Source organism: Heloderma suspectum, chromosome 2, assembly GCF_057233095.1.
Source record: "Heloderma suspectum isolate Gila_16-S chromosome 2, 16-S_ref, whole genome shotgun sequence".
Lineage (NCBI taxonomy): Eukaryota > Metazoa > Chordata > Lepidosauria > Squamata > Helodermatidae > Heloderma > Heloderma suspectum.
In genome coordinates, this window is record NC_139459.1 from 164,539,982 (window position 1) to 164,566,757 (window position 26,776).

The 26,776-nt window shown below is 47.8% G+C and overlaps 2 protein-coding genes across 15 annotated transcripts in view; one reads left to right on the forward strand and one right to left on the reverse strand.

Annotated features, from left to right (window-relative positions):
• The window catches only part of LYL1 (LYL1 basic helix-loop-helix family member), a 29,581-nt gene extending 17,090 nt beyond the window's left edge, over positions 1-12,491 (forward strand). For both annotated transcript variants that reach the window (XM_084835750.1, XM_084835751.1), the window contains 3 exons: positions 808-1,235; positions 7,193-7,284; positions 7,483-12,491. In XM_084835750.1, the coding sequence (XP_084691876.1) occupies positions 808-1,235; positions 7,193-7,284; positions 7,483-7,826 (864 nt within the window). In that variant the 3' untranslated portion in view covers positions 7,827-12,491. The remainder of the gene's footprint in view (positions 1-807; positions 1,236-7,192; positions 7,285-7,482) is intronic.
• Positions 10,616-26,776, reverse strand: part of NFIX (nuclear factor I X) — a 247,403-nt gene continuing 231,242 nt past the window's right edge. For all 13 annotated transcript variants that reach the window (XM_084835740.1, XM_084835738.1, XM_084835733.1 and 10 more), the window contains one exon: positions 10,616-25,194. In XM_084835740.1, the coding sequence (XP_084691866.1) occupies positions 25,180-25,194 (15 nt within the window). In that variant the 3' untranslated portion in view covers positions 10,616-25,179. The remainder of the gene's footprint in view (positions 25,195-26,776) is intronic.

Genomic DNA, 26,776 nt, shown 5'->3' on the forward strand with positions numbered 1-26,776 from the left:
GAGGAATAATTACATGTAGTCTGAAACATGGCACGCGCGCCCACGTGCACACACACACGCCCTCTCCCCACCCCCATAATATTCTGTCTAATTGGCATCCCTCCCTTCAACTACTAAGTTCCTCAAAGCTAGGCCAGATCTATTACATAGTCCAGCTGGGGGTGTGGGGAGGGGGACAACAAGAGAGAAGTGTATAGAATAATGCATAATGTGGAGTAAGTACGTGGATAGGGAGACATTTTTCTCCTTTCCCATAATACTAGAACCTGGGGCCATCCCAGAAAGCTGATTGCTGGGAGACTCAGGAAAGACTTCTTCACACAGCATATAGTTAAACTATGGCATTTGCTACCACAAGATGTAGTGTGCTACCACAAGATGTAGTGATGGCCACCAATTTGGATGGCTTTAAAAGAGGGTTGGACAAATTCATGGCAGGGAAGGCTATCGATGGCTACTAGTCCTGATGGCTATATGCCACCTCCAGTGTCAGAGGCACCCTGCCTATGTACACCAGTTGCTGAGGAACGCAACTGGTGGGTGCTGTTGCACTCATGTCCTGCTTGTGGTCTCCCCATAAGCACATGGCCGGCCACTCTGGGAAACAGGATGCTGGACTAGAGAGGCCTTTGGTGTGATCCAGCAGGGCTCTTCTTATGTTCTTACAATTTTGTATTTTTAGCAGCCTAGTCTAGAGGGTCAGCATCCATCGGCTGCACAGTCTGCCTTTTTTGTCTTGTGGAAAAGCAGGTTGGCCGGAAGCTGGTGTGGTGTGCCAGTCTCACCCTTGTTCCATTCTCCCCACAGATGAGAAGCAAAGCAAAAATGATGGAGAAGCTGAAGAACCCACCATCGCCTGTTGCCCCAGAGCAGCAGACCGCTCTGCCACCAGTTTCCCCCACACCGATTCCCTCCCCAGCCAGTGGGGGGGATGCGGCAGCGGCCACCCCACCCCCCACCAGCCCCACCTCTTCCTCTCCTCCAAACAAGAGCAGTCCTCCCTCTGAGCCTCCCCCAGCACTGCCTCACAATGTCCCTGTCATCAGTCTGGGCTACAGCAAGCCCCCCAATCACGCTGAGGTCCCCACCACCCAGCTCACTGCACTGCACCCCATCCCCAGCTACTTGCAGCTCTCAGCAATGCCCCCCGGCCCCCCTCCGCCTCCTATGCCACTAGCTGGAGTAAGGAGCCCCCTCTTGGCCCCACAGTATCAGCCCCACCCCTTTCTCAACAGGTAAGTCCTGAGGGGAAAGAATGGGATTTGGGGGTGAGAATTGGAGGACATCCTGGCTATGTCGGGGACTGGCCACCACTGCCAGCCGCGGGAGCAACGTCAGCGAGAGAGTGACGATGTGCTGTATTTTAAAATCATTAGCTGGTAGCCCAAATGCCTGTGGCAGATTCTTGTCGGCTATCTCAAGCACAACAAATGGTCCCCTGTCGATTCATGCTCCCATCAGCCTTTGGGTTGCCAGGCCTTCAGGGTCTCAGGACAGACGCCTCAGGGGAAAGCAGGATGTCCATTTAAGCGTTGCCAAAAAAGAGCACAAAAGAGAGACACCAATTTGCATAAAATCTGTATGTATAGATGCACATTTAGAAGTAATTTGAATAGAAATACAGTCCATCTCACCAGAGTGGGGAAGACTGTGGCCAGGGGACCTGTAGGCCCTGCTGTCCAGGTGCTAACTGTGGATGGCCAACTTCAAGGAGAGCTGTGCGCAAATGGCTGCTTGACATTCTCCACCCTATTTGTGGGCAGAGGAGGGAGGAGAAATTCTCCAACAGTTTTTCTCACAGGTGGCACTCGGTCGTGGCAGGGGTTGTAGCAAAGCATCCTTCTTTTTGTTTTTTTGTACTGCGAACTATGTTGCATGCTCCACCGTGCAGGTGTTGTGTCTAGCTCCAGGGAAATGGTGGGGCTAGTGCTCAGCCAAAATCTGCCCTCTAATTTCCTGAAAGTTTTCTTCACCCATGAAAGGTACTTTCCTTGTTCTGCCTCATTCTCAGGGTGTTTTATAATTTATGGTATTTTTTAGCTTACCTTATCACTGTGAGGTAGCTGAAGGTGATGTGTGTGGTTTCCCTTTCTATTACACATCTCCCCATTGCCCTGCAGCCTCCCAGGCTGCCTGCACTTCCTGATCTGAAAAGGCCCACATTATGTCTTCCCCTGGGCTTTAATTGAAGTGCGGGAAGCCGAGGAGGCTACAGGCTGCCAGAGTGATGATTGTACAATGAAAGACAGGACACTCACACACACTCCTCAGCCACCTCCCAAGTCAGATAAGCACAAGAAACCCAAACCCAACTCATGGTAATTTTTCTGAAATTTTCTTCTCCTTTGAATTTCTTTTCGAAAGCAGTTTATTTTCTATCAAATTGAATGAAAATGGTCAAGAAATGTGGGGGGAAAATCAGCACAGCACTAACTTCAAGGTCCTTGCTGCTCTGCCTTCTGCGGGTTCTTTATTTTAAGCTGGATTTGGACTGAACAGAGCTTCCAATAGAGGACTGTATTGGGCATCAAGGCAGATGCCTCATAGGCCAGTGGCAGGGCTGGCCTTGGGGGTGGGCGAGCTGGGCAGTCACTCGGGGTACCAAGCTGAGGGGGGTGCTGAGCTGAGGGGGCATCAAGCTGAGCTCAGTGGCTGTGTTTTTTTCATGTTCTGTCTGCAGTGAGCTAGGGTGGCCAAAAAGCAAGTGTCTGTAACCTTTTCCCCAAGGTTCTACAGGTTGTTTGCTGACTACCTACAATAATGATCTTCCTTCAATTAGCTTTAAAATATGTTCCTTTTTCAGTTTCTGCTTTGATGTCATTTGAGCTAGGTAAAGGCCAAGTAGCCCCAGTTGCAGAGTTTGTTGTAAGGAGAGAAGGAACAGGGAAGGCTTTCAGGAGGGATTCTGTGGCAGAGAAGGTGGCCTGTGCTGGTCAGAGGAAGGACTACAGGCCTGATGGGGAAAGAGTTCAAGGAGTGAGTGAGTGAATGCCTCCCGAGATTTCCAGGCAAGGTGCTACTGGAGAAAAATTTTCTGTGGCCATTACCAGAGGGAAAGGATTAGGAGTGGAGTGGAGGAATCCTTCCTTCCTGAGTAGTGAAGGGCAGCCACAGGCCACAACCAGAAGACCTGTGGGAGACTGAGCCCCAGGAAGCAGAAAGAAGCTCTGCCAGAAGGGGTCTGGGATTTGGAGGGGTACTCAGGGAAGCACAGCCCCTATTCCCTTATCCCCAGGCAAGAGAAAACAAAGCACGTCTATCATTCTGCTTGATCCCAGAGCAAGGAGGAGCTGCAGGCGAGAACTCTCAGGCGCAGTCTGTGCATGCAAGACTTCTCGCACGTGGCCCCCAGCTTTGTACACATATGCAGGGGTCCTTGTAGGGCCCCCAACATCATACCTGCACCAGGCCCCATAAACCCTCTGGGTGGCCCTGCAAAGCTGACCATGGGTGGGGTGGGGGACACCAAAGGCACTCCTCACCCAGGGCGGCATTTATCCTAGGGCTGGCCCTGGCCAGTGGGTGGACTCTTCTGGGATGTGGTAGAGGCTGGTGGAGTCAGGAGACAGCATTTTCCAAATGGCAGGGAAGAACCTGGTGGCGAGAGGCGGAGCCCAGTGGACATGGAGGCAGGGCAGCACTAACAGCAACAGCTGTCATCAAGACAAGCAGTAAATAACCCAGTACCCCTTAATTTTGACCCCTCACTCTGAGATTTTACTCTGCGCATTACTCCAGCATTGCACAAGTGGAAGTCCACTTGCATGATGGGACTTTCTCCCTCTCTCCTCCCCACTGCAGCCCTCTGAAAATCTACTGCAGAGGGTTCCCCAACCCTCCAGAGCAGATTTTGAGGGTGTGTGCACGGGGGCTACAAGGTGGACAGGGAATTGCCCCCTCCAGGTTCCGCTGATGGAAGTGGAACTACTTGATTGGATCTCACTCCTTGAGAGGAAGGAAGCTGAAACTCCCATGAGACACTGAGGCTGGCCTGGCAACCCTCTGGCCCTTGCCCCTTAATTATTTGTTTGCTTCTTTATTATTTTGTTCCAGGCTTACTTAACTGTAGATTTGCAAAGACGATGCTCCCCTGCCCTGCTGGGGATTTATCAATAATGAATAAGTTAATACAGCAAATTAGGCCTCAACAGGGAAGGCAGGAATCCGATTGCTTTATGGAAGTCTGGGGCCAAGGACTGACACATCTGGAGCCGGAGCCTGTGAAGCAGGACAAGCCAAAGAAGTGCAAAGCGAAACGTTTGCGCTAACTGCTTGGGAGGATCTGGCTTTCCAATTTTATGCTAAGTGAACCAAAATTAAAGTGAGCAACCAGGGAGCGGGGAGGTTAATTGTAACTGTAATTATAATTATTTTTGTTATTTCTGTGGAGGGAAGGATTTTTTGGTGTGTTTTGTTTTCTATATTATTTGTTATGAAAATGCAATAAAACAATAGGTTAAGCAAACACACACACAGTGCTACAGCAGGATGAAAAACAATGTGACTTTTAAAAAAATAATAATGGACAGGTTAAAGGGGATGTGGAACAAATACACTGCACCAGAAATACTAAAAAAAAATCAAGAAGGCTACAACTAGACTGGAAGTGCAACAATCACCTGGCATGCTAGGTTCTGGAAAGCTGTTTCAGCCACAGCCTATGCCACCCTGGTACCCTCCAGTTAGCGTTTCCCATAATTCCCAGCATGCTGGCTGGGAATGATGAGAGTTGCAGTCCAGCACATCTGGAGGCCGCCAGGTTGGAGAAACCTGACGTACGCCCTTGCTGAGCCAACATGGAAAGGCCACGACTCAGCCCCAGGCCGCTGGCTTATACCAGTTCAAACTCCATTGTTTCTTCCCAGCCTGTTGTGGGAAGTTTGTTTCAATCGCCCTCCTTACAAATTTCTATTGTCAAGCTGGTTGCATCAGTGTGCTCTCCCCACCCTCCCTCTCCCTCTCCCACTTTGTCCAACACACATCTCAGTCCTGGGCAGAATTAATCCAGATGGGTTTGGGCATCCATAGTCAAGCAGGCTGGGGGCAAGGACTGGATGAGGAAGGAACTAATTTAACCTAGCCACTGGGAAGTGGGGTTGCCTCCTTGCCACCTGCGTTTTTGGGGGTGACAGGCACAGTTTAGGCAGCTGAAATATCTCCAGGGATGTGACTGGGGAGGCTTCTAGGAACATTTCCACGTGGCAGGGGCTCTCCCCACACAGGGGCCATCATGCTGGAAAGCTGTTCAGGGCATGGGTAGTTCTGGCACCGTGGGATCTCCTTGCTAGTGGCTGGCCACCAGGCATATGCATTGTGCCTGGTGGGCATGAGGAGGGAAATAGGAAGATACGCACGTGCTGCTTGGGTCCAGCTTGCCCTAGTGGCCTCCAAAGCGTCACAAGCAAGTTCCTATTTGCTTCTAGGGTGGCCAGGTGTCCTACTTTACAGAGGACAATCCCTTGTTTGAAGGTGTCCTCTATCTGAAGAGCTTCCTAGTCCAGGTCTAGCTTAAAGATAAAGAGCTGCAAGAGAGAAGAGCAAGGACCACAACACTACCCAGCCAGCAGACTAAGCAGCCACACAGATCTATTCAGTTACAGTAATTATTTCTAAGTGTGCATCTATACATATAAATGAGCAAATGCCAAATGTTTGCAAACCAGTGCCCCCTTTTTGGGGTGTTGTGTACCTGGCCGCCCTATTTGACCTTTTTGCCAGGCATCAGCAGCCTGACCGGCCACTCTGCGTGGCAAGCAGCCTCCCACCCTCCTCTTCGTACTTCACCAGCCCAGCTTTTTCCTTCCTTGCAGATCCCAGCAGTGCCTTGCCCCGGCCTCTCGGGGTGGGTGGGGGTGGAATAATCTGGTGGGCTGGACTCAGCCTATGGACAGCTGGTTCTACCTGACGGTGGACTGCTAGCCGAGGCACACCATTTTTCTGAATCAGAACTGGAGGCCCGCTTCGCCTCACATCCCAGAACATTCCCTTTGCCTGGTCTTCTGCCCGAGCCAATGGTCCACCGTAAACTGATGGAGGCGTGGCAGCATGGCCTGCCCTCAGCGGAGGTCATCCCCCAGGCTTCTGTGTGAACTGCAGCTCTGGATGTGCCTGCTTGATTGGGAGCGGTGGCTCTCACCGAGACAGAGCGGGGGACCCCCTCTGAGGGTGTGGGGGTCGCTCTGGCATGTCTGCCTCATTTAGTGTGATTGGATTGTTAAAAAGGCTTCTGCTGCAGAGAGAGGAGAATGAGCTGCTAATTGGAAGGAGGAACACCCAGAATCTCATAGGAGCTTTCAATGGATGGATGGATGGATGGATGTTCTTGCTGAACTCTAAAAGTTATCTCAAGTCACACGAATGTGTCCTGGCACACAATTTGGGGGATTATCCCAAAAGGCCCTACTATCTTCTCTGGCGAGCTTCCGACCTTCACCCTCCCTGAACTGGCTTGTTGTTCTAATCTCTTCTGCTTGGCCAGAGCAAAGCTAAGGGGAGTTGAATGCTGCTGGCTGCCAGAGATATGTAGGTGAGAGTGGCTTGTGTTAAGGCAGCCATTGGTCAGCTGAGGCTGGGTTCATGCCCAGTGACCATTGTAAGGGGAACAGAGACGCGTAAGGAGCCTGATAAAGCTTATGGGATGTGACCATTGCCAGTCACAACATATAAAGCAGAGGGTAGGCAACTTGGTACCCTCTGGATGTTTTGGACTATAGCTCCTATAATCCCTCACCATTAGCCATGTTGGTTGGGGTCAATGGAGGTTGTAGTCCAAAACAACTGGAAGGCACTGGGTTGCCCAACCTAGAATCAGACATGAAATCCTTTCCGTGAACTGGAGAGCTTAATTCTGTCCATGAGCTGTAGCTTTTACTATAGCACAAATGCGCCAGGCCTGGATCTGCAACCCAGTGCTGGCAGAAGGAGGCGAGTACGCCCTTCGCAGAACAACACTCAACCTGGAGTTGCTGCAAAGAGACATAAAGAATGAGGGGCAGCAACCCTCTCCCCTCCTCATAGAGAGGAACAAGAACCTCTTTACTCCTCTGCAATGTGTGGCAATAATTATTTTGGCCTGGCCTGCTTGGAAAAAATGTCCACATCTCATCAACCAACAGATTTACTTTGCATCTATTTAAATGGTCTCTCTCTGCCTCTGGGAGGAACCCGCCTGACTCTGCTCTTCTCTCCCTAGCATCTACATTGGCGGCTCTGGGACTTACAGCCTTTTCCCCAACAACCGCCTCAAGCGCAGGCCAAGCCATTATGAACAAGAGATCACCGAGGGTGAGTGGCTGTGGGGCAATCCTTCCATGCTCTTCTCCCAGGAGCACAGGCAGAGCTGCCCAGTTGACAGCAGTGGGGACTGAGTCTGCGGAAAGTGGCTTCCATGAGACCACACAAGGTGGAACATGTCCCCAAGTCTATGCTCAGTGTTATCTCTTTGCAAATGTATGTTACATTCTTCTCCACTTATCTATCCAGGTCATCAGCCCCAGAAGGTGGCGCGCCGGGTCTTCACCAACAGCCGGGAGCGGTGGCGGCAACAGAATGTGAATGGTGCCTTTGCCGAGCTCCGGAAGCTCATCCCCACCCACCCGCCCGACAAGAAGCTGAGCAAGAATGAGATTCTTCGCCTCGCCATGAAATACATCAACTTCCTAGTCAAGTTGCTGAGTGACCAGGCCAGGTCGGCCGGTGGGGAGCCTCTGGATGCAGAGCCCCCCTGCAATGGGACCCCAAGGACTCCCTCACCACTGGCCCCCATCAAAGTGGAACAGGTGACAGTTGATCCAGTGACTGTGCTGGGGGCAGGAGAGCCACGGTGATGAACAGCCGCCTGCCCAGCAGCGTGACCGTTGCCTCCCGCACTCAACACATGTAGACCGGCCTGGCATCAACAGGAACTCCCTGGGCTGAACTGAAATAACTTCCGAGGATACTTTGTTCTGGGAAACCAACTGGGACCCACAGCCGTTGGATGTGCTGTGATATTTGGGTCACTGTGACTTTCAGAGGCTGAGTGGGGCTGAGGGCAAAGCCATCTCTTTGACTGAGACATCATGTTCACTTCATGCCACAAAACAGGGGGACGTAGGGGAGGAATTTGGAAGGGGCTTTTACATACATGTCCCCCGCTTGGCTTGCTTCCAGAATAACCAGAAAGAGGGGGCAGCAAGGAGCTGTTCAACAGGGGCAGCTCTACTGATTAGGATGAGACACCCCTCCTGCCCATCTCCAGTGGGATGGAGGCCTGTCATCAGGGCAGTGCCTTGGTTGGGGAAGAGATACTCTGGGTGTCCTCTGGGATCAGGAGTGGGCAACCTGGTTTCCTCTGGATGTTTTGAACTAGCACTCCCATCAGCCCAAGCAGCATGGCCAATGGTCAGGGCTTATGGGAGTTGCAGCCCCAAACATCTGGAGGGTGCCAGGTTGCTTGCTCCTGGTCTGTGTTTTCCCTCTGTTCAGTGAGTTTGTCCTGGTCTCAATGCCCCCAAGTCCAAGCATCCATTTTGTGCAGACCCAAAATGGATATTTGAGCCTGCACAGGAGGACAAAATGAACAGAAGGGTTGCAGAGCTGCTTTTGGCCCTGGATTTGGTGTGAGGAGGCCCTCAGCTCATAGGCTTCACTTTCCCTCAGCAAGGATCCTTCATCACAGGGTTCTGGCCATGCGGTCTCTGTAAAGCCCCTGCTACCAGTGTTTTGGTGGACCCCCATAACTTCCCCCCAACAATTGGAGAAACAGCTGGGGAGGGACACTGGGTTTTTAAAAATGGCTGGGAGGGACAGGGGCAAGCAGCCCCTCCCACTGCCCATCCTCTGCTCAAGATTGCAGACTATTATATGCACCTGCTGCTGTGTGGCATCTAGTTGGACTCTCAGTAGCTCACTTCAGACTGCAGGTGAGGATTCATGATGGGGGGTGGGGGAGGCGGGCAACCCTACACAATGAAAACTAGCATGTTAAGGAAAAGCCTAGGCTAGGACTCTTCTCTCAGACAAGCTATTTTTCTATGTGTAAGGATCTTTTTCTTCATAGTCTCTCACGTGAACCTCCCCGCTCCCCCAGCTGGCTGAAATGGTACAATTCATATTCAGGTTTACCACCTCAGTGGGGAGAACGAGGCCTTCATGCTGCTCCTTTCTTCAGCATGCAATGATATTTCAGCACCCCAGCTGGGCTGTAAAGGGGGCATCATCTCTGGGGTTTGAGGGGCTTTGGAGGACGTGTGGGGGTTGATGGGCCATGCTGGAGCTGTTGCTGCGTCACTCCTGGTGGGCTAGCGCCTAGCCGTGATGGCTGGGCTGTAGCGAGGAGGAGCCCACGGCCCCAGGAACCCTTCCCCTTCCTGGAAGCTGGAGGGCGGTTTGTGCTGAGTCAGTACCCCAACCTGCACAGCAAACTCTGGGCCTCGTGCCAAAGCCAGATGTACCAGCAGGCAGTCCAGGAGGGTGGGAGGTCCCAGCTTGCCTGTTATCGTGTAAGGAAGGTTAGTGCCAAAAGCCTTTTGGGAGGGACGGAGGGAGGAAAGGAAGGAGAAGTATGGCAGCACTGCTCTTCACCTGCACACAAACACACTGACACCCATTGGATCTCCAGATGATTGTGCAACCTGGATTATTGCTCTCCATTGGCATCCCTGTTGAAGAAGCCTTTGCCCACCTCAGGCTTTTCAAAGCATCGTTGCCGTGGGGGGCTGTGGGCCAGGATTCTCAGACCCACCCATGTTCAGGCCAGGAGGTGTTTACGGCCTGAAGTGTTCATGTTCCGTTCCAACAAAAGTGAAATTCTAAAACTAAAATCAATCCCACAGTCAAATGAAAATAGAAACCAAGACTTTTAATGCGAAATCTGCTGACGTTGCAAAACCTTACTGGGTGTGCATGCTCTGTTTTGAACCCATTTTTGTTTGTTTTTTGTTTACAGAACTAGAGTTTGTTTCTGTAGGCTTAAAATTATTATTTTCATTGCAAGGAATTGATGATAGGAGGAACGATATGGGTAAATGAGGAGAACCTGATTGGCAGCCATGAGGAAGGTGTGTGTGTGCGCGTGCGCGCGCATGTCTGAGGGGCTAAAAGGAAACCAGGGTACTGGAGTACCTTCTGAGCACTGGGGATTGTGGCTTACAATGCCTACAAATAATACTGAAATATATCTGGAATGATGAGGGCGAAAGACCTGCTCTGTACGGCCAGAAGAGCAGTTCTGTTAGCATGCAGCAGTGACTTGCATGGCACCATAGATACCACCTGCTTTTGTTGTGGTGTAAGCTTCCATGGGCAACAGCCTTTAGATCAGGGTGGGCACCTTGTGGCCCTCCAGATGTTCTGGTCTACAACGCCCATCAGCCCTAGCCAGCATAGCCAAGGTCCCCACCCCTGCTTTAGATGCACGAAGAGCACCTCGACAATCCCAGTTATGTGCTAGAAATGATTCCAAATGTACTCAGACAACCCTAGCTGTATCCACCATTGCAGCCTTCCCCAATTTGGTGCCCTCCAGATGTGTTGGATTACAACTCCCGGAATCATCCAGCCATTTCTGGAGGGCACCATGTTGGGAGAAGCTGCACTACAGTCTTGTTGGCCAACTAGCTTTTTTTCCACCCCACTACTGGTGTGGTTAAGCAATTTCTTCTTCTGTGAAATTCCATCTTCTGTGTTGGAAACTGTGAGGAATGATGATTCCATTTCTCCTCTCATCCACCAGTCTCAGTGGTCATTCAGCCACATGATGCTGATTTTTTTTCTACCCCATTTGTCTTGTTTTTTGTTGCGCATCCCTATTCTGGTCAGTTAAAGAATCCAAGGTGTCTCTTCTTAAACTGCAATTACCTCCAAATGCTTTTGAGAAGCTGATCAGATGGGGCTCATTCAGCACCTTGATGTGAATGTTGTTTCTTAAGGCTGATCTGAAAGGTGCCATTATGATGTTTGTATGCCAAGAAAAGCTTCTCTTGCTGAATTTCTGTTTGCCATACAAAAGGCACAGGAAGAAGCTTTGCTAGAAAAAGGTTAGGAACCTGAAGACTGATCAAATTAAACAAGCCACAATGGGCCCAGTACATGGGATATTCTTCTGCTGAAGACCTGTTGAAATGCACAGGAGGGCTTAGGGAGGGGTTCCAAAGGGGTATGCACAGGAGAATTTGCTTCTGGATTGTGTCCTGATATGACCAAAATTCCAAGGTATTGAGTGGGTTGAAAAATGTTGCTACTTTAAAGCTTACTGATGCAAGCTCTGTGTGCATGTGTGCGTGAGAGAGAGAGAGAGAGAGAGAGCTCATGTGCTAACTTTTAATAGATGTTGAAGACTCTTCCACTATCAGCAGTATGGTAGTAATATCTTTTAGAACAAGAAGTGCATTAATCGCCTAATTCAGAGAGTTCACAGTGAGAAAAAGATCAGCTTCTGTCATATATGCTGGCAAATGGGAGAGGCTGATTTTAAATCTCACTGACCTCACACCAAATCTCAAGATAAATCAATTTTAATTTGCTGGCTTTTTCAAACGTGCAACTGAAAAATGGCTCATCTATGGTACTCAAGGTTTCATCAATGGAGGAGTCATGCTATGGAGGTTGGGGGTGGGACGGGGGGCCAGCACATTCCACAGATTTCATACGCAAGGACTGCATTTGCCTTCATTCCTGGCTGGCATTCATTCATAAAGTTTTGACTTGTGCAAGCGCTAAAGGGCCAGCAGTATTGGCATCTCCTGTCTCACTCCCACAAAAGGTTCTCTGACTCCCCCAGTGCGCATCGATGGAGGCTTTGGCTTAGTCCTCTCCTTATTGTGCATTTCAGCTGCTCCCGCTCAGGGCCAAACTAGCAGTTTAATGGGGATGTATGCAATATTACCAATTTGTTGTTGATCAGTCGTTCAGTTGTGTCCGACTCTTCGTGACCCCACGGACCATAGCATGCCAGGCCTTCCTGTCCTCCGCTCTCAAGTTCATATTATTACCGATAGCTTCTTTTTAAAGAGAAAAGGCCATGGGGGCAAGAGGAAAAGTATCTGGAGATGGGGGATGCTTAACCCTTTCCTTGCCCGCCATTTTCTCGTTCCAAATCCACCCACATGTCTCTCTCCCCAGCCCCCCAGTTCCAAATACAGACAAACACATATCTGGAATTCCATGGGGAACAGTCCCCACTCTTTAGGTGAGGCTGAAGCCTGTCATCTTACTTTGTGCCCAAGGTATATACTCAACATGGGGACTGGCCTCATGCCCCATGGTTGTTTACAAGCCATGATTTCCAGTGGCCTGCCAGGTCATTGACCAAAGCAGCAAAGAAACACGACTCTCACTGGCCTGGTGGATGAGGCACACTTTCTGTATATGAATGTATCACTGAGACATGGAGGAGACAACACCCCTTCCCTTTACATCATCTGTATCTTGGGTAGGAGCAGCCTTATCATTATATGAAGTTGTCTTATATGAAATACCAAATTCGACCATTAAATGTGTGGTTGCACTTACATGTGATGGTGTGCATCTTTACATTAGTTAATTAATAATAGCAGCGTTGGCAAGGGGAAGGAGGGAATATGGGTTGGGATTGTTGCATGGGAGGACCAACTCTTTTTCCTTTGCCATTTTCCAGATGAATCACCCAGAGCTGTTATTTGCCTTGGAAGGGAAGTTGTATCCGTAGCAGCTTCTCTTCTGGAGCAAATAGCAGCTTTGGGTGAAGGTGTGCTGATTTTTATTGGGGAAAATGGCTCAAGGGGAAGGGGTTGAAGCCTCTAACTGCATAGTCCTAATCTGGCTTGAGTAGAGGTGGTGTGGTGTGCTGCAGTTGCTTTTTTGAAAAAAATTAAAGATATGCAAATAAGATCACACATTTAACGCATCATCTAGTTTGGTCATGTGGGACAAAGAGCCAAAATCCGCAACTTCACTGCAATCAGAATTAATGATGCAAATGAAACAAATTATTATATTCGATCTCCTGGTTTGCAGGATACTTCCAGCAGTTGGCAATATCTGGGGCAGTAGTACCCGTATGCCACGGCCCTCCGCCAGCTGGATCACAGGGCCCACCAGCCAGGTGCTCAGTGGAAAACTAGCTATGTTTTCATATGGGAGATGGGGATGAGAATTGGAGCCTTTTTCTTGCTTTGTGTACCACTAAGATGGGAGTAGAGATGTGAAGGCCCAGGGGGGGACGGGGGATGGAAACATTCAGGAAAAAAAGAGAATTTTCTGGTTTTTATCACGGACTGTTTTTGTCCCCCCCCCCCCAATTGGAAAATTTGAACAGCTTTGGATTTTGAAATATTTTCTTTTAGAATTTAAGACAAGGTGTTTATATATTGTTGCCCATGCTTTACTCCCCACCAGAATGATTTCTAAAAACGATGTAAAAAGAACCCTTTTATAGAAAGGATATGTAAAATGTCTGGAAATAATGAAGCCATGAGGGGAAATGTTTTTTTTTATCCCTGCTGTAAGATTCTCAGCCTAGTTATTTCTTTAATTCCTTATTAAAATTATTGATCTAAAGTATCATTTACTGATAGATATTTATGCTCAGTTTCCAAACATGTCAGGAGAGTCACCATATCATAATAATGAAAATAACTATGTACTCTTGACAGTTTGGGTTTTGTTCTATAGAGTCCTGTCTTTCTGGGCTTGGTGTGGTTAGCTGCTGTAGCAGACAGTTAATATAGTTCTAATCTAAAACCCACACGTGAAAAGAACACTCTAGGTTATCCAGCTGTCACCAGAGGTGACCAAACAGAATGTGGGTGTTTGCTCATTTTTTAAAATGAAAAAATTACCAAACACTTGTCATTTTTAAAAATTAAGCTTGAGGCTTGTGTCTACTAAACTCACTGCCATTTTTTTTTAAATAAAGTTCTCAATTAGACCTCACCACTAGGGAATGCTGTCTCAGCTATAGAACCTTTTAACTGCTAGAATAAACCATCTCCACCTAAAACAAACTCAGTAGCCTGGTTCCTATGGCGTAGGCATGGGATTGACATTACCACTAGAGATAACTTTTCAAATGGACATAAGTTGTTCATTAATGGACATTATTTACAAAAGCGAATAAAAGGTAACTCTTCAACTAATAGGTTGAGATTGCTTAAAGCTGAGTTTTTCCCAGCTACATAAAATCTAAATAGCTTTTCCTTCAGATCAGATTTCCCAAAGCTCCACCCCCAAACAGGAACAGGTTTAGAAATTTCCCTAAACTTCCTTACAAACAGGAACAGATGCTGTACACCAGTCTTCCTCTGCCTCCAGTTCTTCCGGCTTCTAAGATGTTTCAGTTGTTTCAGGGACTACTTGCTGATGTTCCCTCTGGCCAGACATTAAATAGGAACTTGAAATATATTATGTATATCTTGTTTTGCTCATAAAATTATGTTTGGTACATTAAATCTAAAAGTATAGTTTATTCAGATAATAATTACAAGTTTACTTCTAAAAGTTTTTAAATATATTAATTCTATGAGCAAACCATGTTATACATAACTTTAGGAACAGAAAGACTGCCTCCCCAACCTGGTGCCCTCCAGATGTTTTGGACTACAATGCTGACCATGGGACTACAATGCTACATTCCTGACTATTGGCCATGCTGCCTGAGGCTGATGGGAGCTGAAGTTCAAATTATCTGGAGGACACCGGGTTAGGAAGACTGTCTTCAAAGCAACAAAGTGACTTTAGATCTGTAAAGGGCGCTAAAAAAACTAAGTATTGGTTGTTTTCCTCAAAATTTCTGTTCCCCCCACCCCCCCAAAAAACCATTTTTCCCCATGGCCTCAAAATTTCCAGGAATTTTACATGTTTAGGTGGGAGAGAATCTGGAAAAATTAAATGTATGTTTCAGCTAAAGTAATGTTTACATTTGCATCAGGAGCTGATTTAGACCTCATGACCTTAGTGTTGGGAGCACTGAAGCCTAACTGCACGTTACATAGGACCGCACAGAATAAAACCCAACTGGCCCTCATCACCAATGCTTGGTTGGGAGGAGACTTTCTGGAGCAGTCAGGGGTGTGTGTGTTTAACTCTTCCTTCACCTGCCACTTTCTCCTTCCACTCTGCTCCCCTGCTCTTCCCCTGCAAGGTTCTAGATCAGCCTACCCCAACTTGCTGCTCTCCAGTTGTAATGGACTAGAACTCCCATGAACCATGCTGGCTGGGGATGATGGTAGTTCTAATCCAACAGATCTGGAGGCCCCAGGCTGGGGGAGGCTGAATCTCACAGATGGGAGGTGGAATGGCTGGAGAAGGGGAAGTGGACTGGGGAAGATTTAAGCACCTCACAGACCACATCTCTGCTCCAAAAAGCAGGTCATCAGGGTTTCACTACAAACAACGTATAGCAGACCTTTACTGGCACCCCATATAAAACAGGTTTGTTAGATTGAGAGGAGCTACCTCTGTAGTACAGGCCCCGACGACGTATGTCAAAGGGGCTAGAAAAACTCCCAATGGTGGGACGGCAAGGTCCTTGCCAAAATATGGAGAGCACGTGCAGCATCAGTTCTATGCATACAGCCAGTCAGGGTGAGCAGGCTGCAAGGCTCCCCTTCCCCCAGAGAGCTTGTTAGCAGCATCTGGCATTTTCTGGGAAGACCTGGTGCATACCGGGGATCAGCAGCCACTGCAGCTCACACACTTTGCTACCGTACACACAAGCACGCCCTGCACATCTGCTTTTGAGGCGGAATGGAACTTGGGCAGGGTTGCTGTGCTAAGCCCCGCAGAAGACAATGACCTCCGTGTGCACATGACCGCACCACTGGAGATGTGTGAGAGCGCATGTGGGCATGATCCGTCACATCGCTGCTTCACACGCATACATCAAATGCATTCGGGACAGGAGGAGGACTCAGTCACTACCCACCTCTCAAGGAAGCCAAACAGAGACAGCTACAGTCAATAACATTCTTTAATTCAATCAGTTAAAGAAGGTGCTGCATCTATAAACTTTTATTATGGAAAAAATTGTAATTAACACATGCGTATTACACCCCGCTCGGAGAGTGGCACTTGGGGAGGGAGGGGTAGTGCCGAGGGCTGACTGGGACAGGGAGGGGGCTGGAGGAGCTGGCCCGTCACATCATGGCGGCTGGTTCCCTTCTTGGGGGCATGGGTGAGCAGTGGGGCAAGCAACATGAAATGAAGGCTGGTTCGCAGAGGGTGTCATGTCACAGGCCGTAGCTACCCTCGATGTGTGAAACCTGCAGGCAGGGCAGGGGGCGGAAAGCAGGGGGGATAATTAGCAACAGCAGGAGGGGCTCCCCTGAGCCCCACCTGGAGGCGGTTTGATTGCAATCTCTGTAAACATCTTTTGTTCACATTTCTGAAGCTGGATGCATAAAGTTTGATCGATTTCTCTTCCTGTCTCGGTTTGTTCGCTGGTGGCAGCAAAGGCATCATTTTAAGGCACTTCCCTTAATTCGGCTGCAGGGTTATGAGTTCTTTTTGCTTTCAAAACCAAACCAGTAGCAATGAACAGCTTCATAAGGGGCTGCAGGGCATGGAAGGGGTCGGGGAAGGAGCTGAAAGGTGGCTGCGCTGGAGCATCAGGCTGGCATTGGTGGAAATGGACTAGTTTTTGTGGCACACCTAAGACTGGCATCCTTCTGGCAAAACCTTGCACTAGCCCAAGACAGCCTCTCCCCCTGCACTGGAATGGGCGGGTGCCACCCCAACATCCACAATGGCCCCCGGCCAAAATGGCGGTGCCTCGGTGCATGGGGAAGAGTCCTTCCTGAAAACATTCAGAGTGTCCCAGGGAAGGAAATCAGCTCCTGACAGCTGGGCCACAACCCATGAAAGGATTTTTCAAGGTCATGGCCAGAGACAACAGAATGGAATCAGTAAGGTGGATTTGCCTCTGCGAGAGAAAGCAACAGTAATGGAAGACGTTACCAAACACTCCCCATGACATTGGGCAAAAAGGTCTTGGGGGAGAAGCAGAACCCCCACAAACCTGTTGGGCTATTTGTCATCTCAGTCAGGTGGCTTGGCTCCATGACATTTGGAAGCAGTGCCTTTTCAAAGCATCCAATGGAAACAGGAGCCGTTTGGGGTTTTTGCAAATGTTTGGCCTGTCTCTTGTCTAGGGGTGTCTATGTTGACACCCCTTAGGCTCTCCCACCGGTGTCCACTGGAACTGTGCTAGCTCAGCTATGATATGCAGTTTGTATCTTGCGTTCTTCACCAGATCACAGCTGCCTATGGTAAAAAAAAAAAATAAAGCTTTGGAAATCCACAGGACCTAAATCTCTTCTGACAATAGGGCCCCTGTAACTAAACAATTCCAGGGCTGGGCTTCCAAGGCAAAACTGAAACTCGACTGTGATGCGCTGGCTCAAACTAGATGCAACAGTGGCAGACCCATCTTTACAGCCTAGGTCTGCCCCAATCATGTATAAAGCAGGTGGGGTGGGCTCCTCAGTCTTAAGAGCAAAGGGGTGCTTGACTGAAGGGTGCTAGGCCTTCCCCCTGCCCACGGCATCCCTTCCTGCTGCCTTCCTGCAAGCACTCTTCGCTTCTGCTGGAAGTGAGCTGGGTGGGGAGAAGAGTGCCTGGGAGAAGGTGTTGTGGGGAGGCACGCTGTGGTTGCGCCACCTGCTGGATCAGGATCAGCAGCTCTCTGCACGTCAGCAGGCATCACAGGAAGATGCCCAGCATCAAATGAACAGGAAGGAGGAACTCAAGTACCATCTTTGCCACTGAAAAAAATTACCTCTTAGGCACTTTGCAATTTGACCAAAGGGATGATGGTTTGTGTGTATGGAGGGAATAGGTCAATTCTTGATGCTTTTGAGCAGCTCCTCCAGAAAGCATGGGGATGGGGAAGAAGGGACACAGACCCCCCGTTCACCCACCAAGACAGACACACATGCATTATCTCGGAGCCCTTGGCACTCCCCTCCACTGGGCTTCCCATCTCTGCTCTGAGGAAGGAATTGGTGGGGACAGGGAAGAGGGAAGCCGATGATTTTTATTTTTTTTTTGCTTTTTTGGAATATATGTAGTTTTTTTGTTTCATTTTTAAACCTTTTAAAACATTTTTTTCTCTTTTTTTTGTTTTAAATTCACATAACACAATAAGCCATTCCAATGGAGAAAGCCGAAGAAAGCTCAGGCAAAAATGATAAAACAGTTTGGATTTTTCTTTTTTTTTCTTTTTTTTCCTATATTTTTTGTCGTGAAGCAATATTGACAGTTATAACATATGGCTACCTGCATTCTGCTAGACACGGAAGAAACCTCAGAAAGAACAAAAACAGACAAAGAGCTACCCTTTATTTTCAAGTGCAGGGGGTGGGGGTGGGTGGGAGGGGGAACTGGAAGAACAGACTCAAAGACACAAAGGGAGCATTGGTGCAGGGAGGGGGGAGAGGCAAGGGGTATGGGGGATGAGGAGAAAAAGCACACCAAATTCCATTAGTACTATATATATATACTGTACTGTACTCATATATATACTGCGTTTCTTAACCAAGGAAGAAACTTGTTCAAAGGGGCAGGGGTGGGATGCAGTCAGGGAAGCTGCAGTTTCATGGATCTCAAGGTTTTGCTGCCGAGCGAGAGAAGTGGGTTTGGGGTAAATGGGGGAGTGTGTGTTGAAACTGTGGGCGGGGGGGCGGAGCAAGAAAGGGAGACAAAGAGGGCTATTTAAGGTATCTAGTAAGGGAGGACAAGAAAGATCAACTGCTACTCCAAAGCGAGGGAGGAAAGGGGGTGCGAGAGAGCTCCATGCAAGGTGTGTGTGTGTTGGGGGGGCTGAGGATAATTTGCCACCCACAGGTGGTTGTTGGTCGACAAACAGCCCAAGACATGCCCCCTCCCCATATACAAGTTGCTGGGGGGAGGGCAAGGAGGGTCTCAATAGGTTTGTTGGATGGAGCCCTGCTAGGGGGCAAGCCACCACAAAATGAAACCATCTTGGGACTCTCAAGTAACTCTAACACCCTCCTGGGCTCCCAAGGGGGCCACCAGCCATTTGCCTGCTTTGTCTCAGACCCCAGCCAAACATCACCTGGGAGAGAAGAACTGTGGAGGGCCCTCTTCCACGCCAACAAGTGGCTCAGGGCTCCGTGCCAGGTAGTGGTGATGCCCAAGCGCAAAAGGCAGGGGGTGGGGGTGGGGAGTCCCTGCAGCCTTCAGTATTGCTGTTTTGGTGGCGTGCTTCCTTCACTCTCTCCTTGGTGCTGCTAGCCCTCTCTTTTTCATGGGGTAGCAGAAGCCAGGCCAAAGAGGAAGAGGCACCATGGCTTTTAGCCAAAGTGGCTCCCTCTTGCTGGTCAAGCCTAGGCTTTTTATTGCTTTCCCCTGTATTGAGCACATGGATTACAGGGGGAGGGGGTGGAACTCCCTGTACCCGCCCCCCTGGCAGAGCACGTGGTCCATCTGTTGCAGCGAAAGATGGGTTTACAAAGGCACTATGTCAGCTGGCCAGTTAAGCATGGTAAGTGTAAGGCAAAGTCATCCATCTTGGTCCGTCCCTGAAATGAGAGATGTCTCCAGTCAACCTTCCATGCTCTGTGAGGTTGTGGGGTAGGGTCTGGGCTTCTGCTTTGCACCCCTCCACCCAGCAAGAAAGAAAGGGAGTTGAGAGGAAGGGCTCCTCTGGCTGTGAGAAAGGGCAAGCAGGGGTTGCAACTAACTCGGGGGAAGATAACGGGAGACGTTCAATGGAGGGGGTGCTGGTGACATCACAAGTTGGCTCCTCATTCTAAGGAGAAGCTCTTGAGACAGAGGGAGGAGGCAAGGAGAGAGAGTGAGAGAGAGCACACACTGCAGATTAGGCTGGTTTGCAAGGAAGGGGAGCAGAAATGAAGGCCAAAGTCAAGTCTTTTGCTTAGCTCTCTTTGGGAAAAGACAGGGCAGAAGAACAAGACACAGGAGGGTATGAGGTGGCAGTGATGGAGGATGGGGAAGGGGTGAAAGGAGACAGAGAAACACGGCCTGTTCAGGGTGGCCTCTGCTCCAGCAGGAACCTTTTCCCTTTGCCATGGCAACCTCACCATCACCCATCTCGCTCGGCAACCTGGGAAGATCCATGAGAAGCTGCTGGATGCTGCTGGTGCGTTTGACCGCAAAGCCCGCTGCCCCTTTCAGCTAAACATAAAGAAGGGATAATGCGTGTTTCCTAAAATGTGCTTTATGATAACAATTAATTGGTTCATAAACTATGTATAATAGAGATTTTAATGTACTTTATACTGTAAGAAGCACCAGGTTTTGTATTTTTAATTTTTTTCTTCTTTTATGCTTTTTTAGTTTTTTTCTTGTTGTCCTTCTCTTTAGTTTTAATTGTGTGGTTTTCTTCAATGTTTTTAACCTGATACAGTGTTTCTTTACAAATTTATTTTTGCGTGTGAAAAACTTTTGCCTTCAGCCCTCCCATAAAACGACAAAACTAATGAGGAAAAGGGGGAAAAAAACCAAACCCCGATCATTATCAATCTTTTAAAAAAGGATTTAAAAAACAAAAAAGAAAAAGGAAAAATAAACAAATGGAAAAATAAACAGAAAACGTTTTTTCCCCATACTTACAAAGGTTGGGTTTTTCTTTTGTCCCTATTTATTTAGAGTCCCTGGGAACAGAGGACTTTGCAACAAAAATAGATTTTTTCTCTTCTTCTTAACAATCTTTAACATACAAAGATATTAAAACTATGCACTCCATTGCACTTGGCTCAATGCAAACAAAATTGGTTCTTTTAAAACCCCTAATATATATTTTGTGTTTTTTAAAAATCCCCTCCCCTTTTAAACACACATTCCTGTGTGTCTTTCTTTCTTTCTGCTGCCCATACCTTCCAGCCACCAAAATTTAAAGTCCTCCATGGCACCCCTTCCAGGTTCCTTCTCAGTGTTTACATTCACCCTTCTTTAAGACCCAAACAAGGTAGCATGTAGGTGGACGGCACTGCTATGCCATCCACCCACATGCTGCTGTCACCCAACTGTCATGCTCCGGCAGATGCCAAGAGTTAAGTATGTGCTTAAGCACTGTTAGGATTCAGAGCTTCTTTTTCAGAATTAAATAACAGTAATAGTAAACCTCTACTCCCCCACCCCCCTGCAGTTTTTAAGTGCTGTTTATTTGTGCTCACTTGCCTCCGGACTCCTGCAAATCTCTGCCCCTACAGCTTTTTCAGATTGGAGATAACTCCCCTCCCACAGTCTCTCAAGTAGGGATCCCATTCTAAGCAATGCTGGGCATTTAAAGTTAGAAGCTTAAAGCAATTAGATTGGATTATTTGACTGATTTTCCCCCTTTTAAATAATGTAATTACAGAATAAATTTATTAACTGAAAAGATGCTATAGCATGCAAAGATGCTGTAGTGGTGACCTTCAGTGTTTAATATTTTGCAAGACTTTTACCCCATTTGGACTGTTTTTCAGTTTTGCACTCAGAAATTGTCAAGCCTAAACAGAAACAGAAGCCTGGATGCACTTTTTAAGAATTGGGGGGGAAAGGGGAACAGTCTCAATTTGGGAATACTCCAAATTCTCATGACAAAATAAAACAAAAATCGTACAGCACTTCAGTTGCTGCAGTGGGTGCCTTCTTGCCCTGGACTGGAATGCATGAGCGAAGTTCAGCTTCAGCACAGGTCCAAGTCTCAAGTTTCAGACCACAGTGGAACCCGGGCCCATGCAACCAGGCAAAGGAAGGGTGCTTGGTACTTTGCAAGAAAGGGGGAGATGAGGAGTAGGCTGAACTGGAGGACAGGAGATGTCTGTTTTCTTAAGACCATGAGGGTAGGAACAGTTTCCGTTGCTACAACTGCAGAACTTTTCCATGGCTTGGTGCTCTTAAAGAAACAGAAAGTAACCTTGGGCTTAAAACTAGGCACCCTTTATCCTTTCACAGCAGGGAAGGGGGTTGTGTTCCAATCCCAGCTGCTGCCCATGTCACACATTTGGACCCGACCCTGTCTTTATGAATGCTCAGCTAAAGACAAGACAGTAGTTTTTCCTTAGAAATCTGAAGCAAGCTGGAAGAAGCATCACTGATCATGGTGTGCACACTGATCCCATTTATGCCTCTGGTAAACAGCTTTTTGTAATGTTTTAAAAACCTGCTTGATCAGAGGCTACCAGAAATGTATGTGTATACCATGGGAAGTGATGCCTCTCTCAAACGACTCTTTTGAAAAGAATTGTCTTTCTACAGCATCAGCTGCTTTGTCTCTGGCAGATTATGTTTCACTTCTGAGTTGCAGTTTACAGAAGATGTTGGGTGAGGGCCTCTGGTGTGATGGAAGCAGCAGAACACCAATCTTAAAATCCATGAAATCCAGGTCTCCAGTCTTACTGGGCAGGAGCAGACCTGGCTCATGCCATTGATGGAAGCACCAGGGGAGTGGTACATCTTTGTAGCAGCCAATTATGTCAGCTAAACAAAATATCTGCATGTATTTTCTGCAGGCTACTCACTCCCTTACCATATCGTCAGGAAGAAGACCCCCTTCATGCAGCAGCTGTCCTGCAGCTGTGCAGGGTCAGGCTTTGTGACTCCTCCATGAGAGTAGGCCTTTGATAAGGGTGTCCGCTGTTGAGCTGTGTATTTGTGGGATCCAGGGTGTTCCTCTGACATCCGGGAACTGGCAAGTGGGTTGAGGATAAGCAGGGGAGTCTACTGCTGCTGGAGGGGAGAGGCAGATCTGCAGCCCTCAGAATTCCCTTCTTTGACCCTGTTTCTCCATGCAGAACTGGAAAATCATTGCACTTGGACAGGGGTGCAGATTCCTGGTCTCACCAACAGCTCCTGGACTATGTCTGCCCCAGAACTCCTTGCAGATGCCTCATGCATCAGCTGTGAATCACTGTGGCAGACAGCAGGGGACTTCAGGAGGTTCTCTATATCAACTGGTTTTCCCGCACGGTCATTTGGGAGGCAACTCCAGACCTTACAAGCCAGGAGCCCAAATGCCATTGCCCTGGGCAGATTGCACGGTAACCCGTTCCCTGCAGCATCCTCCTGGACCATTCCAAATCAGAAAATCCCTAACCCCTACCTCCACCTCCACCCTGGTATAGAACCTTGACCTATCCTATCCTAAGTGTCCCACGTGCTGTTGCCCTGTAACAACCAGTGACCCCTCAGGCAGAGGTGGACACATTTAACAGGAAAGATGGGATGGAGGGTGGGAGGTGAATCTCAAAGAATTTGGCAAAGCTCCTGTCCCCAAAGCTCAGTGTGGGGTAAGGAGAAAGAGAGGGGTCTCTTTCACAAACCTTTGGAAAAAATAAATAATGATGATCTTTTCATGGGTGCAAGACAGAGAGGGATACTTGTTCTCCTCACTTTTTTGTTGTAGTCTGAGAAAGGGAAAGAGGAAAGTGCGTGGAGCTGTGTGATCAACTCTGGTGCATGCTTGCGTGCGTGAGCATGCGCAGTGTGAAGACAGTAATGTCAAACCCTCACATCTACCTGTCAGGCAGCCTCCACTACCTCTAACTCTATATCACTCATTTTGTTGCGCTGAAGTTTGCTGAGAATGTTCATGTGTATTACGCTTTAGGGGCTTCATTTTCTGTTAGTTTTAACAACAACAAAACCCTTTGTATTTAATTTTGTGGCTGTTGTCACCTGTACGTAGAGGAAGCCAAAAAAAATGCTACAACTAAAAGGAGGAAAAGAACAAAGCAGAGAAAAGGGATCCGGAAGAGCATTAAACCATAGTACCAACAGACACCCAAAACCTCAAAAGGAAAAGGCTGGACCTAACGGGAAAGGAATGCAGCCCACCTGTCCAGACCAGGCTGGAAGCTCTGCAGAAACGTGCCTGACTGAGCCAGCTACCCTAAGTCCGTCTAGATTAATAACTGCAGTGTAGCCTCCTTGCTTTATTTATTTAAAATATTTTAAACAGCTCTCCAATGGGTCTCCTAAACATCTGTCCATTTGCAATGATGGCAAGAGCTCTCTTTTCTAAGAGAATACTTAACACTTTCCAGTCCAATCTGGCTTGGCCTCATGAACCCAAGAGTGCCTGCCTCTCTTGTTTACTGAAGGAATCCCAATTGATGGAGTTATAAGACTGGAAGTGATTTCCACATAACCCTGACATTTTAATATTTTTTCATTTCTGAGAGGCAGGAAAAGTTCATCCAGAGCAAGGGATATCGGGAAACAGAAGACCCCAAGATGAGAAGGGATTAGGTACCAGGTAAGTGTGTGTTTGTGTATATGTTGTATATGTAGTATATGTAAAAATAAAAAAAGAGAGAGAGAGAGACTACCCCTTGCTCTGGAACAGAATTTTGTCTGGGCATCTGGTAGTCAGGAGCATTTCTGCTTTTGCTTTTTTAACTAATGAGAATGCAAGGTTAATTCAGTTAACAAGGAAACTGCAGAAGGGAATTTATGTTCAGTGGAAGATGTTTGTGCTGTGAAGGCCAAGTAGTATGGTCCTTGTCCTTCTCTAATCAAAAACATTCCCAGTTCTGAACCAATGCAATGCACTAGATTGGCTTTCTAAAATATATTTAGGACACTCGAATGAAATTTAGGACAAATGTGATCTGCCTGTAGCCGCTATCCCATTTTGCAGGAGTTTTAAAAAGCAACTGAGGGACCTAGAAGTGCAACTCTCTTCAAACCCCAACTGGGCAAGTGCTCCTAGTTCCTTTTAGCATGCTCAAAAACCTCATTGGAATCAGGCTGGTAAGCATGTGAGACTGTAGGGAACAGTCTTCATTTTCTTTCCCCAACAAACATAATCCCTAGCAAACCTTGATGCAGTTTTGGATTCTGAGGCTGGTTGATGTGAATGCTATTCCTTCCCCACGAAGAATAAAGAGAAATCACTTTTGTTTGTTTTAACCATTGCTTGAATGGCCTGTTCAGAGCTATCCTATATATCGTTACAACAGAGGGGTACATGACTTCTGTAGGTGTTGATGGGATTCCTTGCAGAAGACAAGACTCTTCTACGCAAATGCAAAATCTGCTTTGGATTGGGGAGGTCCAGCATGATTTTTTTTAAGCTTCTCATCTGTAGTGTTACCCAATGTCTCTTACTTTTCCTTGAAGAGGAGCAGCTCAGTGAAGATATGGGCTAAGGACTGAAGATTCTGATTCGCAGGGCTTGAGTGAAAAATTATTATTATTATTATCATCATCATCATCATTATTATTATTTTTCTTCGCTTGAAGACCCCGTCAGAGGAACCAAGACTGGAGCAGAAGAAGACACAAAAAAGGGAGGCAGAATTAAAATAGAGCATTATAATCTTCCTTTTTCCTTTCTTTCATATTGATACCCATCAAGCCACACCCAGTGTTCCATCTTTTCTTCCAACCACATTTTGCTTTGTTGCCTTTGCTCAGTTCCAGCAACCTGGGGGCTCCCACCTTCTATTCCCTTTTTTGGTCCTGACTTGTCACTCTCTAGTGTTCCAACCCATGATTTCCACTCACTTTGCTCCTCAAAACTGAAGCTCCTTCATCCCCTTTGGCTTCAAACCCTTTGCTGAAGCCTCCTGCGGCTGTTCCATCCAGAGTTGCCATCAAGTGTACAATGAACAGGGAGCTGCAGCCAACACCTGCTCTCTGAGAGGTGTACCTGTGCACATGTGTTTCCAAAAACCTAGTTTTGTCATATTCATACTGTATGTGTGCAGGCGCATGCTTAGAAGTTAGGGTGGAACTAGACTCCATGATAAACATGAAAACAGCCATCCTCCATTGGGTTTGCTCCCTCCCCTTCCTGTCCAGTAAAACGTGCCCATGTCCGGATGCTCCTCGGTAGTATGTTTTCTTGCCTCCGCTCCACATCATTAACTGCTGCAGATGGGGGTGGACAATCGCACAGCATGATGATGTCAAGAAGGTGAGGGTAAGCCAAGCAAGGTGTGACAGAAGGGGAAGGATCAAACCTGACAGGAGGCTGCCATTATTGGTGGCAGGCTTGCATTTATTACAACACCTAACTAATTCTGCCCTTTGGTAGACACTTTTGCATACGCACCTTCCTCCAATGAGTTCAGGGCCTCACACATGGTTGCTCCCTCCCATTTTATACTCACAAGAATCCTGTGAGGTTGGTCAGGCTGAGAGAGAGTGACTGGCCTAAGTCATCAAGAGTCACAAGGAATCTGAACCCAGACCACAGCTGACACCCTATCTGCTATACCACACAGGAATTGAGCTTCCTGCCACTGCTGGCACTTGTGCTAAGATTAGATAAGAATGCCTTCCCTTTAGTATCTGTATATGACACCTGATGGAACTTCTCTCTCTCTTTCTGTTTATCTCGCCTTTTTTGCAACTCCTCTCAAGGCACTGCCAACTTTCATGGAAAACACAGAGTTCAATGCCATTTTAGAGCCCTGTCTGGAGCCGCTTGCTTATCAACAAGGAACGGTCAGCAAGAATTTGGGGAATTCAATGGAAAATTGAGCTACCTCTGTTGCCTGGAAAGACAAAGAACTTTGTTTGAACCATCAACGTTATAGGATGTTTTCCTCCTGAAAGAAAACACCACCTGATGATATCCCAAGCACTGTACTTGCAGCTGAACACTAAGCCTTTGCTAGCTGTAGTGTCTTATATACTTCTAATTTCAGCCTTCCCTTGGGTGAAGGGGAGTTCTGGTCACTATTCACTACTGCTATGCAACAATTTCTTCCCCCTACTTAACCCCACCTACCCACTTTTTGGAGAAGCAGGCTTGAGCCATATCCCTTACCAGAACTGTTATAACAACAACCGCCTCTGTTATGAATAGAGGGATGAGAAGCTTCAGGTGGAGAGTTCT